The 20,344-nt window shown below is 47.0% G+C and overlaps 1 protein-coding gene and 1 non-coding gene across 2 annotated transcripts in view; both read left to right on the forward strand.

Moving 5' to 3' along the window:
* The first annotated feature begins 5,065 nt into the window (after nt 1-5,065).
* Nucleotides 5,066-20,344, forward strand: part of NCL (nucleolin) — a 33,016-nt gene continuing 17,737 nt past the window's right edge. The window contains 6 exon segments of the mRNA XM_060242827.1: nt 5,066-5,224; nt 9,103-9,222; nt 12,957-13,221; nt 15,049-15,204; nt 17,903-18,088; nt 18,389-18,463. Of these exon segments, the coding sequence (XP_060098810.1) occupies nt 5,207-5,224; nt 9,103-9,222; nt 12,957-13,221; nt 15,049-15,204; nt 17,903-18,088; nt 18,389-18,463 (820 nt within the window). The 5' untranslated portion in view covers nt 5,066-5,206.
* Nucleotides 15,695-15,765, forward strand: LOC132574541 (small nucleolar RNA SNORD82). The gene has a single exon (XR_009555618.1). It is a non-coding gene; the product is annotated as a small nucleolar RNA SNORD82 (small nucleolar RNA).

Consider the following 20,344-nt stretch of genomic DNA (forward strand, 5'->3'; position numbering starts at 1 on the left):
GAGCTCACTTTGCCAGGCTCTCAATTGCACAGCAGAGCTCCTGAGCGAAGCCTCTCTTCCTTCTATTGGTTGAGGCTCCTCCCCATCCTGGTCCCCTGGGGAAAGAAGGAAATAACCAGACCTTCCCTTGGAACCCATGGGAGAGATACAAAGAAAGCGCCTTTAAGACCAATGAGTGCTAATGTGTTAAGCATGTTTTATTTTTAACACATCATTGTGTTTGTCTGTGTCCTTTGTAAAGTTTATATCTCTGCTACCTAATCTTAAATAGGAACACACATGGCCCAGCCAGCCTGTCATGGCACAGCCCAACAAGGTCTCATGTCAGATCCGGCCCTCATAAAAATGAGTTTAACACCCCTGGTGTACGCTTTCGAGAGTCTAAGCTCTCTTCCTCAGACACCAGCAGAATAGAACAGGGATCTCAGAGTCCTTCTATCCTAGTCAGGTGTCGAAAACACTGCTTATAAAAGATGCAGAAGTACAATGCATGTTGTAAGCAGCTTGAATAGAACAGACGGAAAATGTACAGTATACACTGCACTTTTCCACCCTTAAAAGGTAAAGGTAGTCCCCTGTGCAAGCACCAGTCGTTTTCGACTCCGGGGTGACGTTTGCAATGTTTTCACGGCAGAATTTTTATGGGGTGGTTTGCCATTGCCTTCCCCAGTCATCTACACTCCCCCCCCCCCCCAGCAAGCTGGGGACTCATTTGACCGACCTTGGAAGGATGGAAGGCTGAGTCAACCTCGAGCTGGCTATCTGAACCAGCTTTCGCTGGGATTGAACTCAGGTTGTGAGCAGAGGGCTCCGACTGCAGTACTGCAGCTTTACCACTCTGCGCCACGGGGCTCATTTTGCATCCTTTTCAACATCCCTATCTTCTGACCGTCTTCCTTGTCAACCTCCCTTCCAAGTCAAGATCCTGCTTAGCTTTTGAGATGAGGCTATGCCACGGGTGGCTGAACTGCGGCTCAGAAGCCACATGTGGCTCTTTCACATGTATTGTGTGGCTCTCAAAGCCCCAATCGCCCTGTCAGCCAGCTAGGAGAAGGCATTTGTATCTTTAAATCTCTTTAAATCCAAGCCAGACTGCAGCTTGGAAAATGCATTTAAAGTTGCTTTCTTTCCACCTTTCTCTCCCAATTTTTTTGCTTTTCCTTCCTTCCTGCTCTCAGACATCTGACGTTTATTCTATGTGGCTCATACGTTACAGAGCAAAGCCTCTATTTTCTCCATTGTCTGAGACTCCTCCCTTGGGGAGGGAGAGCTCACTTTACCAGGCTCTCTCAATTGCACAGCAGAGCTCCTGAGCGAAGCCTCTCTTCCTTCTATTGGTTGAGGCCCCTGGCCTTAAAGGGACAGCACATCTTTTAAATGCCTTCCCTCCATTAGAAATAATGAAGGATAGGGGCACCTTCTTTTGGGGTTCATAAAATTGGACCCCCTGGTCCAATCCTTTTGAAACTTGGGAGGCTATTCTGGGGAGTGGCACTGAATGCTATGCCACAAATTTGGTGCCTCTAACTGAAAAAACAAGCCCCACCCCCAGATCAATTCTCCATTATTCTCCTATGAAAATTGGTCTCCATGGGTAAAAGTGGAGCGCCCAGAGGTTTGGCCTGCGCTATACCATGCAGCCTTCTCTCTCCTACCCTATTAGAAAGAGCAAAGAAAGTCCTCTAATTCTCATGCAAACAATAGAAAAGCAGCTATCATATCCACAATGCAGGCCCTGGTCCCTATCAAATTACGCAGTCTGAGCCACGGATAGGTTGCGAGCAAAGCTGCGAAGCAGCGCAGAGCTCCACTCTGAGACCTTCAGTAAGGATGATGCTTTGAGAAGTACATGTAGCTCTATGGTTTGTCACCTCTTTGCTTCGGAGAAGGTTCCAGGTTCAGTTTCCAGTATAAAAGATTCAGAGAGAGTAGGTGCATTCACACTACACTTAATAATGCTTTTTGCAGCTGGATTCTTTGCTATTCTTACACAGTAAGAATCCAGCTGCAAAACACATTGCTTAGTGTGAACGCACTCAGTAGTAGACAGATGTAAGACACGAGCCTTTCATGAGAAGTTTCGTGACGCATCTCTTTTAAGCATCGCAAGTCTTAAGCCGAATTTATTTAATTCATCAGTGCCCTGCCTTTGTCTCCAGCGAGCACCCATCTTTCTTCTTTCCTCCATTTTATCTTCACAACAACCCTGTGAGGCAGGCTACGCCAAGAGACTGTAACCGGCCCCAGGTCACCCAGCAAGCTTCCATGGTGCAACTGGGGATTCAAATCTGGATCTTCCTGATACTAGTCCACGGGTGGCCAAACTGGCTCGGGAGCCACATGTGGCTCTTTCACACACATTGTGTGGCTCTTGAAGCCCCCAATGCCCCGTCAGCCAGTTTGGAGAAGACATTTGTCTCTTTAAATCACTCCTGATGATAATGATATTGGATTTATATCCCGCCCTCCACTCCGAAGAGTCTCAGAGCGGCTCAAAATCTCCTTTCCCTTCCTCCCCCACAACAGACACCCTGTGAGGGAGATGAAGATATTGGATTTATATCCCGCCCTCCACGCCAAAGAGTCTCAGAGCGGCTCACAATCTCCTTTCCCTTCCTCCCCCACAACAGACACCCTGTGAGGTAGATGAAGACATTGGATTTATATCCCGCCCTCCACTCTGAAGAGTCTCAGAGTGGCTCACAATCTCCTTTACCTCCCTCCCCCACAACAGACACCCTGTGAGGTAGGTGAAGATATTGGATTTATATCCCGCCCTCCACTCCGAAGAGTCTCAGAGCGGCTCACAATCTCCTTTACCTTCCTCCCCCACAACAGACACCCTGTGAGGTAGATGAAGATATTGGATTTATATCCCGCCCTCCACTCCGAAGAGTCTCAGAGCGGCTCACAATCTCCTTTACCTTCCTCCCCCACAACAGACACCCTGTGAGGTAGATGAAGATATTGGATTTATATCCCGCCCTCCACTCCGAAGAGTCTCAGAGCGGCTCACAATCTCCTTTACCTTCCTCCCCCACAACAGACACCCTGTGAGGTAGATGAAGATATTGGATTTATACCCCACCCTCCACTCCGAAGAGTCTCAGAGCGGCTCACAATCTCCTTTACCTTCCTCCCCCACAACAGACACCCTGTGAGGTAGATGAAGATATTGGATTTATATCCCGCCCTCCACTCCGAAGAGTCTCAGAGCGGCTCACAATCTCCTTTACCTTCCTCCCCCACAACAGACACCCTGTGAGGTAGATGAAGATATTGGATTTATATCCCGCCCTCCACTCCGAAGAGTCTCAGAGCGGCTCACAATCTCCTTTACCTTCCTCCCCCACAACAGACACCCTGTGAGGTAGATGAAGATATTGGATTTATATCCCGCCCTCCACTCCGAAGAGTCTCAGAGCGGCTCACAATCTCCTTTACCTTCCTCCCCCACAACAGACACCCTGTGAGGTAGATGAAGATATTGGATTTAAATCCCGCCCTCCACTCCGAAGAGTCTCAGAGCAGCTCACAATCTCCTTTCCCTTCCTCCCCCGCAACAGACACCCTGTGAGGTGGGTGGGGCTGGAGAGGGCTCTCACAGCAGCTGCCCTTTCGAGGACAACCTCTGCCAGAGCTATGGCTGACCCAAGGCCATGCTAGCAGGTGCAAGCGGAGGAGTGGGGAATCAAACCCGTTTCTCCCAGATAAGAGTCCGCACACTTAGCCACTACACCAAACTGGCTCTCCAAGTTAAGTCAACCTGCAGCTTGGAGAAGGCATTGAAAGTTGCTTTCTTTCCACCTCCTCCTTTCACATATATTTCCTTTCTTCCTTCCTCCCCGTCTTGCGGCTCTCAAACATCTGTTGTTCATGTCTGGTGGCTCTCAAACATCAGACATTTATTCTATGTGGCTCTTACATTAAGCAAATTTGGCCACCCCTGTACTAGTCCAACATTCTTAACTGCTACAACCACACATTAACTCTCCGAAGCCTGTATCTCTTTTCCAGCACTCCAGTCCAGAGTTTCTGACATTAGGGTTGCCATGTCCAATTCAAGAAATATCTGGGGACTTTGGGGGTGGAGCCAGGTTGTGACAAGCATACCTGAACTCCAAAGGGAGTTCTGGTTGCCACATTTAAAGGGACAGCACATCTTTTAAATGCCTTCCCTCCATTAGAAATAATGGATAGGGGGACCTTCTTTTGGGGCTCATAGAATTGGACCCCCTGGTCCAATCTTTTTGAAATTTGGAGGCTATTCTGGGGAGTGGCATTGAATGCTATGCCGCAAATTTGGTGCCTCTAACTCCAAAAACAGCCCCACCCCAGATCAATTATCCATTAGTCCCCATGGGTAAAAATGGAGCGCCCAGAAGACATTTCCTTCCCCTCTTTCTGATGACCCTGAAACGGGGAAGGGCCTCCAAACCGGGAGATCCCCTGCCCCACCTAGGGACTGGCCACCCTAGTTTCTGCACATGCCGACAATGGTCATCCCGGTCGTTATCTGCTACCCACAGACTCTCAGAACCCAGGCTGAAATCCTATGGACGCTTACATGTAAGTAAAGCCCACTGAACACAGCAGGATTTTCTTGAGAGTAAATTATAAAGTAATCACACTGCAAAATCTCCCCCTTTCTTATGCGTCCTCCCAAATGCCCATTCCGATCCCAAGGGAGCCGAAATGACGAGGCCGCTTTCTTTTCTCCCTCCCCTCCTGCACAGCCGAAACCGCCCAATCTCACAAAATGGGCAGCACCACGCGGTCGCATGGCAAGTAACCGCACACGTGCTTCACTTCCTTCGAGCCACTTCCGCCCGTCAGAACGCACCAATCGCAGGGCGCGCAGCCCTCAGCGCCGTCTCCCTATTGGTTGCGACTCTTCCACCCCGCCTCTCCCTAGGACGCGCTTTCCCATTGGGCAGGGCGGGGTCCGTCCCCATTGGCTAAACTTCTCCGCCTCCAGGGAGGGGGGGAAGGCCAAGGAGTGGCTGTCTGTCTTGCAGAGTAGGCGGGGCGTTGGGGGCTGCGTGCCCTCGGATTGGCTGGGCGGCCGCGCGGGGGGGTAAGGAGCCAGGGCGAAGCCAGTCCTCGACCTCACTCTTTCCGATTCAGGCCGAGAGGCGAGTGTGACGCTGGGATCGTGCGGTGGTGCTCTCGGCTCGCTCGACATCCGGACCACTCCGCCGCCATTATGGTGAAGCTCGCCAAGGTGAGCCTCGCGGCCTAGCTGAGGGTGCGCGGGCAGGAAGGGAGCGGGCAGGGGAGGCCCTTTATTCCTGAGGAGAGCCGAAAAGCCGCTGAGGCGAGGGCCTGGAGCGGCCATGGCGCGCGCAGCGGTTTCCAGGCGCCCGGCGTCGTTTCGTGAGGGAGAAAGACAGAGAGGGGGGCATTGCTGTTTCAAGCCCACCCCTCCCTTAGATGTATTCCCCCCCCTTCTCTCTCCTTATTCTTTCGCCGCTTATTGGCTGACGAGGCGCGCGTCGTCTTCGAACGTTGAGCGGTTTCAAGACTCCCCCCCCTTCTTTTTTTTTTCTTTTCTATTCAAAGGGATTTTACAGTCGATAGGGAGTGAGGAGCGAGAGCGCGTGCGCTCGGAGGCGTTTCTAGGCGCCCCTCGCCCGGGACACAGGCGCTCGCTCTCTCTCTCTTTCTTTTGCGCGCGCATCCCCGTCGCGCGCCCAAAGCGGCTCGCTGGCGGGGAAGAGGCGACGCGGCGTGTGCGCGCGCGCGTTCTCCCCCCTCCTCCCCGCTTTCTCCCCCCTTCTCTCGCCACGTGATGCGGCCCGGGGAGTTTGCAGCACGTGGGAGGGGAGGAAATCGGCCCGGCTGGCTTCTACCAGGCGGCGAGGCCTTTGCAATCCCCGGAGGGCTCCCTCGGGGATCGTCGTCTCTTGCAGCGCAGACCGGGTTGTTTTTTTTTTGCAAAGCGGCGAGGCCTTTACACGTGGGCGGCGGGGCAGAGGCCTTCCCGCCTGCTGCGCGCGACGATTTTGTGCCCTGCGGGAGCGAGTCCTGCCTTAAGTAGCTGGCACCGCCTGGGTTGGTCTATGCTTCCTTGGGGTTTTCCGCCCGGGGAGGGGCGCGCACGTGGGACTCCCCCCCCCCTCTTCCGTTTGCTCCACGAGGTGGGCTAGTAGGCCGACTGGCTTGCGAGTCAAAAAAAACAAACAAAAACGTGGAGCGGTGGTGGGGAATCCGCAGATTTGATTGTTTCTTTATGTTTGCGTGCTTTGCAAATTTAAATGCATTTTAAATTAAATTTCCCCATTATCTAGTTCACACGACCAACCTAGTGTGTGCTATACCAGGGGTGGCCAATGGTAGCTCTCCAGATGTTTTTTTTTGCCTACAACTCCCATCAGCCCCAGCCAGCATGGCCAATGCATTTTCAATTAAGTCCCCCAATTATATAGTTCACACCACTGACCTAGTGTGTACTATACTATTGTGGGGCATTATAGCAGATCAAAACTATTTCTCTTCCCCCCCCCTCCCCCATTTTGCATGATTGTTCTGGTACAGGTGGGCTCGTTGGACTGTTTCCAAGTTAAAAAAAACACGTGGTGCAATGGTGGGGATCCGTAGATTACTTGTTCCTTTATGTTTGCGTGTTTTGGAAATTTAAATGCATTTTAAATTAAATTCCCTCATTATATAGTTCACACGACCAACCTAGTGTGTACTATATTATTATGGGACATTACAGCGGATCAAAACTATCCCCCCCTCCCCCATTTTGCATAATGGTTCTAGTACAGGTGAGCTGGTTGGACTGTCTCCAAGTGGTGCATAGATTTCTTTGTTTGTGTTCTTTGCAAATTTAAATGCATTTTAAATTAAATTCCCCCATTATATAGTTCACACGACCAATCTAGTGTGTGCTATACCAGGGGTGGCCAATGGTAGCTCTCCAGATTTTTTTTTGCCTACAACTCCCATCAGCCCTAGCCAGCATGGCCAATGGTTGGGGCTGATGGGAGTTGTAGGCAAAAACACCTGGAGAACTACCGTTGGCCATCCCTGTACTATACTATTATGGGGAATTGTAGCAGATCAAAACGATTTCTCCTCTCTTCCCCCCCCCCCTCTATATTTTGCATGATGGTTCTAATACAGGTGGGCTCAGTGGACTGTCTCCGAGTTAAAAAACACGTGGGGCAGTTCTGGGAGTCCGTAGATTGTTTGTTTATTTATGTTTGTGTGTTTTGCGAATTCAAATGCATTTTAAATTAAATGTAAAAACCCAGTTTTGTCTTGCTACTATATTACCCCCCCTTGTATAGTTCACAGAAACTACCTGGTGTGTACTATGTTATTATGGGGCAAGAGATCAGAACTACTTCCCCGCCTTACATGATGGTTATAGTCCAGTAACACTGTAGAGACCAAGAAGCATGTCAGGGGGATGGAAGCTTAGATTCAGGCGGGGAGCCCTGTCGGTCCGAAGCAAAAGGAAGTTTTGAGCCCAGTGGCACCTTTAAGAACAATGCGATTGAATTCTGGACATGAGCTTTTAAGAGCTAACACTCTCTTCATCGGTAGTAGTATAAGGGAATAGAACTGTTATTTTCCCCATTTTATTTTTAAAAATTGTATTTTATTATTTTTAACTGTCTGGCTTTGTTGTACTCTGCCCTGAGCCTGCTTTTGGGGTATGGTGGAATCAACCACAATTAATAAAATCCATCCCTCCATTCTTTTTCTCTGTTAGTGCAATCTCCTGGTGCCTTCAGGTAGCCTAGTGAGCTTCATGGTCAGTGGTGTGTCGAACCTGGGTTTCCAAAACCTGTTGGGGTATTTCCTTGGGTAGTACATGGGCAAGCTAGTACCTGGCACCATACAAAGGCCTCATGCTCCCATTTAAGCACATTGGATTTTGGCTGCAGAGTCTTGCGAGTAAAAGTTCTACTTAATGAGCTACTGGCCTGAAAGTTATGAGCTCCTGCATAAATTATTGTGCTCTGAGGCCATCCTTCCTCACAAAAATGTGTGAGCTGGAGGCTAAAAATCTTTGAGCTAGCCCATGCTAACTCAGCTTAGAGGGAATACTGGTGGTGTCTTGATTATAGTTTCAGTCGTTTGCTCTGAGATTGGTGGGAATTCAGATAGGTAGAGCCTGCATTATAAAGCAGGTATTATAGTTGGACAACTGGATTAAAGTCCAGTAGCGCCTTAGACACCAACAGAGCTCATTTTGGGATTCCCTAATGTGCTACTGGGTTCAAAAACGTCTGTTTTATTCCAGACCAACATGGTTACTTTCTGGAATTACCTTTATAGTTAGCTGAGATTCTTTTTAATTAAAGTTGCAGTTAGCACTTCAGAACGATAAAGGTAACTGGAGAAGCTACCTTTGAAATTCTGTTTTACGTTTGCTCTCCAGTAAATTACAAGAGATGGAGGCATGGACGACATGTGCTTGGTTTTTGTCCCTACTTTAAACGTGACTTCTTTCCAGCCACGCGCATGGCAGCTGCGGGCATTCAGTCAGCTGGGGTGCTGAACTAGTAGGGTGTAGAAGACTAGAGTTCAAATCCCCACCCTGCCATGGAAGCTTGTTGGGTGACCTTAGGCCGGTCACAACCTACCACGCAGGCTTCTTGTGAGGATAATGTGGAGGAGAGAATGACAAAGTCATTTTGGACCCCATTGAAGACAAAGTTAGGGTGTGAATGAACTAAATAAGTAAACTTTTAAGAGGTACCAGCAGACAGACAAATTGCTAGGGTTATGCTATGGGTTGCTAAGAGAAATAAATATGTTGTTAACTCATGTCTTTATGAAGACATGAAATGAATAACGTATAAGTAGAAATGTTATAGAATTTATTTACCCTTTTCACATCTCTTTTACTCCCCCCCCCCAAAAAATCTTCCTTGAAACTTAATAGAATTATTTAAATATGAAGATTCCGTTAACTTGGCTGTCATTATTATCCTAAAGGCATGTGGGTGTTTCTGTGCTCAAAAGCAACAAGATTGTATTTCTCGTTTTCTGTGCACTTAACACGTATATTCTTAATTGCAGTGTGCCGTTCAGGCTGTTGGAAAGGTTGAATCCTCATTCGTCCTTTCTGTCTCTTTTCAGAACGTTAAAAACCAACCTAAACAGAAAAAAATGGCTCCCCCTCCTCCAAAGGAAGTGGAAGACAGCGAAGAAGAGGATTCTTCGGAGGAGGAAGAGGAAGAGAGCAGCGAGGAGGAGGAGGTGAGAGTTTGTTTAGCACATGGCCTTTCACAGCTCAGCACACGGCTGCTCACGCGCTTTGGTGCCTCTTTCTCTCTCCTCGGTTATTTGCCTCCGCTCTTAGCAGAGTAATTTTCACATAAACAAGCACGGTGGCATTTCTCCATTGGGGAAAGTTATTTCTGGCTAGGGGTCTCCATGTTTGCTGAGGTACTTCCAGCCATGCTTGCGGAGCCTGTCCCTCTCCCACCAAAAAGGTGAATGTGATGGACATGAAGAAGTGCACCTGGAAAGCCAGGTCATGAAAACAGTTCCCATTTCAAATAGTGCCCGCCCAATTTCCTTTTCCTGCGCCAGCCTAGCACACATTAATTATGTATTGGGTCTCACTTGGGCATCTTTTTTATGTACGTTATACATAACTGAAACGGTAGCCAGCCACATAGCAAATTATATGCAATTTAAACATTCCTAAGGCAGAGTATCTTATTTCTTTTTTTAAAAAATTGATTTAAAACATTTATCTCTTTTCTTTGGAGAGCAGAGGCTAGATGGCCATCTGACCGCAATGATGATTCTGTGAATTGGGCAGATCAAGAGAAGGAGGGCAGGAAGGGTCGCAGCAGGGCTCAGTTCTCACGGCCCTTTCTTACACGCCCAGAGAAATACTGATTGCCACTCTGGGGTCAGGTAGCAAGTTTTTCTCCTGATCCTGGAGGGTTTCTTGTTCTGTTTTTTTTTAAATCTTCTGGGCATGGAGCAGTGGTCACTGGGGATGTATGTGTGTGTGGGGCGGAGGTATTTGTGAAGGTCCTGTATTGTGCAGGAAGTTGGACTAGATGACCCTGGAGGTCCCTTCCAACTCTGATTTTATCCTACCTCCACCCAGTCAGGGTCTCCAGGGCAGCGCACATAAAAAAACGAGAGCAATTGGGCCATTAAAACATTAAAAATTATAAAATAGTTAAATAACATATGGACATATGAAGCTGCCTTATACTGAATCAGACCCTCGGTCCATCAAAGTCAGTATTGTCTTCTCAGACCGGCAGCGGCTCTCCAGGGTCTCAAACTGAGGTTTTTCACACCTATTTGCCTGGATCCTTTTTTGGAGATGCCAGGGTTTGAACCTGGGACCTTCTGCTTACCAAGCAGATGCTCTACCACTGAGCCACCGTCCCTCCCTGAATAAAAACACAATACCTACATTAGGAAGGGGGGGGGGTCCAATAACTATTATTGGACACGTGCTAAAGGAAACAAAAAATTCTTCACCCGCTGGTGGAATGCATTGGTGAAGACGATCTCTCTGCAGTAAGGAGTCGCAGAGTTATCTTTAAACTTCCTGTTATAGAAAATAACATAAAAGCCAGCACGATGTAGTAGCTAAAGTGTCGGACCATGATCTGGGAAACCCAGGTTTGAATTTGCACTCCGCCCAGTCACAGATGCTCAGCCTGACCTACCTGGAATAACCAGCTTAGTTTGTATGGTCACCATGTGGTTGGGTATAAAGGAAGTACGTATATCAAAATCAGATTTCATGGATAGATGTACCCTTTTTAATTGCGGAATGCAGGCAGTAATTCATTTTAAAACGGTTTTATGTTAGTTGCACACCTAAAATTACGACTGCTAACACAACCGTTTTTTAATGATAAGTGGATATCGGATGACTGACGTATTGATTCTAAAGGAATTTTGATTAACTACTTTACATATGAAGCACTTAAAAGTGTTGGACCTGGGAGAGCCACTGAATCCCCACTCTGCTGTGAACGTTTGCTGTTTGACTTTGGGCCAGCTGCTCTCTCAGCCTAACCTTCACAGGGTTGTTGAAAGAACAAGACAGAGGGAAAGGAACTCAATGTAAACTGCCCTGGGTTCTTTGGAGAAAGGGAATAAAAATTTAGGAAATAAAAATGGGAATTCATCAGGTAAGAGAACAACGTAACTAATGGGTGGAAATGAGTTTCTAATTTAGTAATACCTCCAGTTAAAACACTGCCGCCTTTGAGTGAAAAAACATACAGATCCGAGAACTGAAACGAGATTTATATAGATTTGAATACTTTTAGAAAGGTGTAGCATTTTACACCAGGTAGTATGCAAAAAATCTACAACAATCCCCTGGGTTCATGATACCGTCTGAATAAAGCTGATTTTGTGTATTTTGGGAAATGTTTTGGAACTCAGTTGGTGTATCATTACAGAATTAGCATTGTTATCTGGAAGGGCTGAACCAGATTTAGGAATTTTTTTAGCTTGATTACAGCAGCTAAACAATGTACAGGCACTGACTGGGAAAAGCCAGCGTCACCTTCTGTAGGGGAATTGCACCGGAAAATTTAGAAAATTGTTTTAATGCCAAAATTGGCAGTCCAGTTTAATGCAGTCCAGAACTATCAAAATGACAGAAAGTAGTGAAACAGCATCTTGATCATTCCCAATGGGAGTTGCTGTCTCTAGCGCAGGGGTGGCCAACGGTAGCTCTCCAGGTATTTTTTTACCTACCACTCCCATCCGCCCCAGCCATTGGCCATGCTGGTTGGGGTTGATGGGAGTTGTAGGCAAAAAACATCTGGAGAGCTACCGTTGGCCACCCCTTCTCTAGAGCAAACTGGGAAGCGGCTGTTAACAGGGTGCAGAAAAATAAAACGAGCTAGCTGGCTGAACAGTCAACTTTTGGTTTGGCTGATCTCATACATATTAATGTAATAGTGACAGCTAGACTGGTCATTGCATCGCGTTGGATTGATAAATATACCCCTACCTTAGAAATGTGGCACCAGAGAATCTGGGATATATTTATCTTGTGTAAGATTGCATACAATTCATATAACATCGCCTATACTCAGTATGAAAGGCATATTGTCACAGTTTGGTACCCTTTAATGGCTTATTTTTCTGAAAATGGTATTATTCCCAGAAATCCAGTGTATAGAAAGTTAATGTATTTCTGAATGTTCTTTTGTTAAAGAAACTTAGGTAATATTTTTTATTTCTCCTACTAGACAAGCTGTAAGTTTTATAAAAACTAAATTGTATGCCTGTAACAATACAAGGATGCTGCATATTGCATGATATGTAATGCTATGAAGATTACCAATAAAGTACATTTTTCTGGGGGGGGGAACCCTTTTGGTTTGGCAGAAGAGAAGCACCCAAGATGTAAAATGCGGCACAGGCAAAACTTCCGTCCACTGCTACATAATCTCTTGTCTAACAGTGCCTCATAAGGAGAGTCAGGTTTGGCTGCAGGATCAGCTTGAGTTTTCTGGCTCTTGGTGGGTTATTTTAAATCTCTTTCTGGCTGCATCTCGGATCGTTGGGTGGCATAGTCAGTTTATTTACAGTCACAGACCAAGTAAAAAAACCCCCCAAAATTTAAAAGCTTCAATACGTTCAGTATAATAAGAGTTACATCAAGTTTAAACAACATCTTAAAACCGAGAAGCAGTAAAACGAGTCTTTCAGATGCTATACCAGGCAGCACAGAACTTGACAACAGCTTCGGAAATGAGCTGGTTTTCATTCGAAAGCGTGAGATTAAGACATTCTGATTCCAGCAGCCCAGAACTTGGCCTTAATATAGGCTCTGTATCCCACGGGCCTCTCTATGCCAGGAGCACCTAAGAATGATGAGCGTAGTGGATTCAACTTCCCCCAAAGCCACAGTGGCAAAGCCTTTGCGCAAAAGGGGATCCCCTTGTAGCATTGCTGACTGTGCACTCTGCTGTTTGCGTTGCCCCCAGATGATCCCTCTGAAGAAAGCTGCCCCTCCAGCAAAGGCCGCTAACAAAAAGGCAGCTACCCCTGCAAAGAAGGCAGTTGCGACCCCGGCAAAGAAGGGAGCTGCTGCAACCCCAGCTAAAAAGGTGGTTGTTACTCCAGCGAAGAAAACTCCAGTCCCTGCCAAAGGAGCTAAAAACGGGAAGAACGCCAAGAAAGAAGAGAGTGATGATGAGGAGGAGGAAGAAGATGATGATGAAGAAGAGGAAGATAGCGAAGAGGAGGAAGGTGAGTCGGGGATCAGGTATTTTTCTTGTCTGTTCAAATACAAGGGCAGGGCAGAGTTTTGGGGAAGTTGCAAAAATTCAAAGCAGAAATTTCCATGCAGAAACTGCTGTTTGCGCTAAATACATAATAATGGCAATAATAATATGCTGATGATACTGGATTTATATCCCGCTCCTCACTTTGAATCTCAGAGCAGTCACAATCAGTGTTCCCTCTAAGCTGAGTTAGCGTGAGGTAGCTCGCAGATTTTTAGCCTCCAGCTTACAGATTTTTGTCTTAGCTCAGGGAAAAGTGCCCCAGAGCACAATAATTTAGCTTACAAAGTAGAATTTTTGCTCAGAAGCCTGTGCAGCTTAGAGGGAACATTGGTTACAATCTCCTTTACCTCCCCCCTCCCCGCAACAGACACCGTGTGAGGTGGGTGGGGCTGAGAGAGCTCTCCCAGAAGCTGCCCTTTCAAGGACAACTACGAGAGCTATAGCTGACCCAGGCTGTCGATCGTGGAGATAGATCCAGGTAGACGGCCATATTGGTCTGAAACAGCAGAACATCTTTTTAAAAACGACAAAAAAACTATGGGTGCTTTTAACAGTTATACACATATCGAGGTATATGAAGAATGTGCAGAATAGATAACCAAATATCTTATTAACTGTTCACAGCTGTGAACTAATACTGCAAGTAAAACTCTTGTTACATTCCAAGATAACTTTTGTCTTGAACGAAGATAAATAGTTCCCAAACTAGAATCAAATGGTAAAAGAAACATTAGGAAGATTCCTTTGCTCCATCCCAAGCCCAACAAAGAAAAAGAGAGAAGGAAAACAGAGAGCAATGAATAGGATGCAGTGAGACAGAATTCAGAGAGAAAGGAATTGCTGATAAGATGGGTTAATGGGTGGGGATGTCTGAATAACAGATTTTGAGTCCAGTAGCGCCTTTAAGGCCAATTAAAGCTTATTCAGGGTTTGAGCTTTCTTGTGCAGACCCCTTTTTTCAGATACGTAGAAATGGGTGTTCATATATATAGGCAGATGTCTCTACCAGTGTTCCTCTAAGCTGAGTTAGTGTGAGCTAGCTCATGGTTTTTTAGCATCTGACTCAGAGTTTTGTCTTAGCTCAGGAAAAATGTCCCCAGAGCAAACTTAACCGATGCGGTCGCTCACAACTTCAATGCCAGTAGATCACAAAGTAGAATTTCTGCTCACAAAACTCCCAACAGCTTAGAGGGAATACTCGTCGCTCACCTATGTAAAGGCATTTGCCTGCGTATCTGAGGAAGTCTGCTTACATACCAAAGCTCACACCTTGAATAAACTTTAAAAATAATATTCACTTTATTTGTTATATCAAGTGGTGTTAAAACACAAAGCAAGTTAAAACAACAATATGCAGAAGGTAAGTATATAATTTCCATTTGCGTCTTGCTTAAATCTTAAAGAAAAAAATTATTTAATCTTCCATTAAAAGTAAAGCGTCTGGCTATATAACGGATTTCTTGGGATTATCTCTAGCATAGCGCAAGTATTCTACAATAGGAAACCAAACAGGCACAAAATGTTTCTCATATTTGTCAACAGAAGCAATAACCATTGAATTAGAAATTTTAGCCATTATAAAATGCTCCCACATACGTTGTTGCCATTGAATAAACTTTCATTGGCCTTAAAGGTGCCCCACTGGACTCAAAATTTGCTCTAATCCTGGAGATGGATCTCAGTTCCCCTCTTCACACGAAAGGGCTTGGCAGGCACACGTTGCTTGCAGCTACACCCGAGTTGGTTCTCTGTATTGCTTACCGACAAATGCCCAATCGCTTGGTTACAGATGAGTCCGAGACGGAGCTTCCTATGCCAGTGAAGAAGCCGGCAGCCCAAGCAGCAGCTGCAAAGAAACCCGCCACTCCAGCTGCGGCAAAGAAACAAGAGTCTGAAGATGAGGAAGACGATGAAGAAGATGACGAGGAAGACGACGAAGAAGACGGTGAGTCGGTTTTGTAAGGACAGCTAGATTTGAGTCAGAAGTGCCTTAGAAAGGGGAGCGTTGGCTCTCAGAAGCTGAAATCCTCGGCCCCCCCCCCCCCCCCCCCAAAAAAATCTTGTTGGTCTCTAAGGACTCAAGCTTTTCTACTGCAAACCTTCCCCAGCTGCTTACTTATTTTCGTGAAAGGTTTCTCATAACCATTGCAGAAAGGATATTGGCTAGTCAGCTGGATAACTTGGGATGTGAAAAGAGGAGTCCAGAAACACCTTAAAGACTAACCAAGTTTGTGAGGAGGGGAGGAGCTTTTGGGAGTCACTGCTGGGGTGTGAAGTTGGGGAAGAGGATACAGGGATAGAAAAATACAGCCTTTCGTGGTAACTGCTAGCCCTCGCCCGCAGTCATTGCCCCCTCTGCAAGTAGCCAGTAAACCACGTTTCCCATGATGCCTCTGTGGGAAGAAGACTGACTGTCTTGGCTTTCCTTGCGGGCCAGCATAAATGATGACCATCGGGACTTAATACTGATATTTATCATGATGTCCTTAGATGCATGCTGATGTGTTGGGCCCAAGATGCTCCTCTAGCGTCCCTGCTGATTCTGTGGCTTCACTGGATTTAGTGTGGTGTGGCCGTAACAAGGATTAGAAGAATAAGAGATTGGATCTATACCAGGGGTGGCCAAACTTGCTTAACATAAGAGCCACATAGAATGAATGGTGTTTGAGAGCCACAAGGAGTGAACATCAGATGTTTGAGAGCTGCAAGGAAGGGAGGGAAGCGAAGCGATAGATGGGGAGGTTAAAAGAAAGCAACTTTAAATTTAAAAGCTTTCTCCAAGCCGCCGACTGGCCTGGCTTGGAGAAGTAATAATAACATTTAATTTATACCCCGCCCTCCCCGCCGAAGCAGGCTCAGGGCGGCTCACAACATAATATAAAATACAAAGGTTACATAATAAAACAATCTACAGAATTATATAATTTCCTTAAAATTCTCTTAAAACCATCTAAGTAAAACCAGCAATATCATAAGATCGTACTCGGTGCTACGTTTTCAGAATTCCCGATCTTACTCATACAGATTTTATCATAACGATGGTACAGCTGGATCTGCATTAAGAAAAGGCCAGCTGAAAGAGGGTAGCCTCGCAGGCCCTGCGGAACTGGCCAAGACTCCGCAGGGCCCGCACCTCCTCTGGTAATTTATTCCACCCATGGGGAGCCATGATTGAGAAGGCCCTTTCCCTTGTGTTTTTCAGTTTGGCCTCCTTCAGCCCCGGGGAGCTGCCCTTTTAAGGATAACCTCTGCCAGAGCTGTGGCTGACCCAAGGCCATGCTAGCAGGTGCAAGTGGAGGAGTGGGGAATCAAACCTGGTTCTCCCAGATAAGAGTCCGCACACTTAACCACTACACCAAACTGGCTCTCTGTGAGCCAGTGAACATTCAGTGGCTCACAGAGAGCCAGTTTGGTGTACAGTGAACATTCACAATGAAGTGTAGCCTTCATAATTTGCATATGTCAGAAGAATCAAGACAAGGATTGACAACGCGGCACTCTGCATAGCTTTGGAGGTCGCTTGCCGCCTTGTATATCCAGTGGGCTTACTGATGAAGGTTATCGGGATTCCCGGGATTTCTTATATTCACTGAATTCAGGGCAGTTTGGCATCTGTTACCTGTTATTAGAGTATCAGAATAGGATCTGACCTCGGGGCCAGTCATACTCTCAGCTTAACTTACCCCACTGGGGGCTGTGGGGGGGGGGAATAAAATCGGCTCCTTGGAGTAAACCCACTGCGTTCAACCATGATCTTCTTGCCTGTTTGGTGTAGTTGTGAAGTGCGTGGACTCTTTATCTGGGAGAACCGGGTTTGATTCCCCCACTCCTCCGCTTGCAGCTGCTGGAATGGCCTTGGGTCAGCCATAGCTGTCGCAGGAGTTGTCCTTGAAAGGGCAGCTGCTATGAAAGCTCTCTCAGCCCCCACCTACCTCGCAGTATGAAGAAAGGTTAAAACGCTTGGGGCTCTTTAGGTTGACTGAGGGGTGACGTGAGAGAGGTTTACAAGATGATGCATGGGATAGAGAAGGTAGAGAAAAGTACTTTTCTCCCTTTCTCACAATACAAGAACTCGTGGGCATTCAATGAAATTGCTGAGTAGTCGGATTAGAACGGATAAAAGGAAGTCCTTCTTCACCCAAAGGGCGATTAACATGTGGAACTCACTGCCACAGGAGGTGGTGGCGGCTACAAGCATAGCCAGCTCCAAGAGGGGATTGGATAAGCATATGGAGGGGAGGTCCATCAGTGGCTACTAGCCACAGTATATCGTTGGAGCTCTCTGTCTGGGGCAGTCATGGTCTATTCTGGATGCTTGCAGGGGAGGCCACAGTGGGGGGGGGGCTCCTAGTGTCCTGGCCCCACTGGTCGACCTCCTGATGACACTTGGGGGGTTTTGGCACAGAGTGTTGGACTGGATGGGCCATTGGCCTGATCCAACGTGGCTTCTCTTACATTCTTAAAGAAGATTGTGACAGCTCTGAGACTCTGATTCAGAGAGAAGGGCGGGGTATAAATCTACAATCATCGTCTTCTCGCTGGCTCCTGTTCTCAAGGGAGCAAGAGAAATCACAGCAGCAGTGGCGTGCGTTGCGCAGCCGAGGTTGCGGGCTGTATCTAAATCAGCTGCCTTGTGGTTTCAGACTCCGAAGAGGAGCCCATGGATACCACCCCGGCCAAAGGGAAGAAAGCCGTTCTGGCGAAGGCTGCCCCGCTCAAAGCTGCTGCTGGCAAAGTTGCTGCAGAGGAGTCTGAGGACGAGGAGGATGAAGATGACGACGACGAGGAGGAAGACGATGATGATGAGGAAGAGGAGGAAGAAGAGGAAGGTGAGCTGAACGTGGCCATCTACTTTTATCGTGTAAAGAACTGGTCTAGTCTTTCCATCATTCCTTCTTGGTTTTCCCCCTTTTTTGGTCTCAAAGCTGGAAATGATGATTTCTCGCTGAGCTGATGTGATAAGAATCACATGTGAATTATCTCCAAAGATAGTCAAGTCCTGAGCCGGCTGTCTCCTTTCGCAAATTCTCTCTGCCTTTTCCCTCCTGAGAGTTTTCTGACAGCTGGTTGTTGTTGTTTTTTTCCCTTGTCCCTTTCTTCCCCTCACTTCCCGGTAGAAGCTGTACAAGAAACACCTGGAAAGCGGAAGAAGGAAATGGCCAAACAGAAGGGCATCCCGGATGCCAAGAAGAAGAAAACTGAAGGTGAGTTGCCCGTGAGATCCCAAGTGGTCTTCCTCTTAATAACGAATTTAACTTGAATTTATGGTGTGAACATCAGGCACACATCCCTCCATGCCTTGTGGTTCTTCCCTTCGTCCTTTCCGAGCATCTGTAGGTACAAAAGCCAGGGTCAATATTCTGGAAAGGAAAGGTCCCCTGCGCAAGCACCAGTCGTTTCCGACTCTGTGGTGACGTTGCTTTCACAGCGTTTTCACGGCAGACTTTTTACGGGGTGGTTTGCCATTGCCTTCCCCAGTCATCCACACTTTCCCCCCAGCAAGCTGGGGACTCCTTTGACCGACCTCGGAAGGATGGAAGGCTGAGTCAGCCTCGAGCCGGCGACCTGAAAACCCAGCTACCACCGGGGATCGAACTCAGGTCGTGAGCAGAGCTTAGGACTGCAGTACTGCAGCTTTAACACTCTGCGCAAAACCAACAATCTAGGCCAGGGGTGACCAAACTTGCTTAATGTTAAAGCCACGTAGAATAAACGTCAGATGTTTGAGAGCTGCGAGACAGGAAGGAAGGAAAGCAAATAGATTTGAGGGGAGAGGTGGAAAGAAAACAACTTTAAATGCCTTCTCCGAGCCAGCCAGTGGGCTGGTGGGAACTTTGAGAGCCACACATTATGTGTGAAAAGGCCACATCTGGCTCCCAAGCTGCAGTTTGGCCATCCCTGGGGGGGGGGGGGCATCCTGCATTAGTGTGGTAACATAACTAGCTAACCTAGGTTGGTCCAACTCGCTCTGCGGTAACTCGCACCAAATAAAACAAATAAACCAAACCTGACTGTCATTTGTTCTTACTGCGAAAGTGTTCCAGAGCATCCAAAGATGGGAAAGGGAGATTAGAAAGGGATGTTCTCTTCCAGGGTTTTTTTTTGTAGCAGGAACTCCTTTGCATATTAGGGCGCACACCCCTGAAGTAGCCAGTCCTGGCGTGAACAGGGCTCTTACTCTTAGTACAGAGCCCACTGTAAGCTCCAGGAGGATTGGCTACATCAGGGTGTGTGTGGCCTAATATGCAAATGAGTTCCTGTCACACACAAAAAAAGTCCTATTCTCTTCCATCATAGTCAGGACTCATTTTGGGCAGATGCTCACAGGAGTGGAGTTCTAGAACCTCTACATTTAATCGTGCTCTTTTTCTCCCCCCCTCCCCAAAAAATACTTCTTCAAACCTCTTGTGAGAATTTTGCTGAATTCTTAAGATTTGAGCTTTCCAGCATTTACCCCCACAAAAATATGAGAAAATAACCAAAATATATAAAGCTGGCGGAGGGGAATCTTCATCATGCCACTGCGGCCTCATAGAAGAAAGCGATTTTAAAAGTATGATGGGGTTAAGGTTTTAATTATGACAGTTATAATTCAAGAAGCATCTTAAGGGAGATGCTGAGCTGTTATAATTTAGTACACCTTTTGGTGATATCTCATGAGCTCCATGGCACAGCAGAGTGCAGCACTTCTGTTCTAAGCTCTGCTCACGACCTGAGTTCGATCCCCGGCGGAAGCTGGGTTTTCAGGTAGCCGACTCGAGGTTGACTCAGCCTTCCATCCTTCTGAGGTCGGTCAAAGAAGTCCCCAGCTTGCTGAGGGGAAAGCGTAGATGACTGGGGAAGGCAATGGCAAACCACCCTGTAAACAAGTCTGCTGTGAAAATGTTGCAAAAGCAATGTCACCCCAGAGTCGGAAACAACTGGTGCTTGCACAGGGGACCTTTCCTTTCCCTTTGGTGATAGCAGGGGGGGATGTCATACACAAATGAGTTTCAGCACCTCTTTTTCTATAGGAATCACCACTGATCATAGGTAATATTCTATAGAAACTGCCAGCCATAATTTCCTGTTTGGTGTAGAGCCAG

The sequence above is a fragment of the Heteronotia binoei genome, chromosome 6 (assembly GCF_032191835.1).
Source record: "Heteronotia binoei isolate CCM8104 ecotype False Entrance Well chromosome 6, APGP_CSIRO_Hbin_v1, whole genome shotgun sequence".
NCBI lineage: Eukaryota > Metazoa > Chordata > Lepidosauria > Squamata > Gekkonidae > Heteronotia > Heteronotia binoei.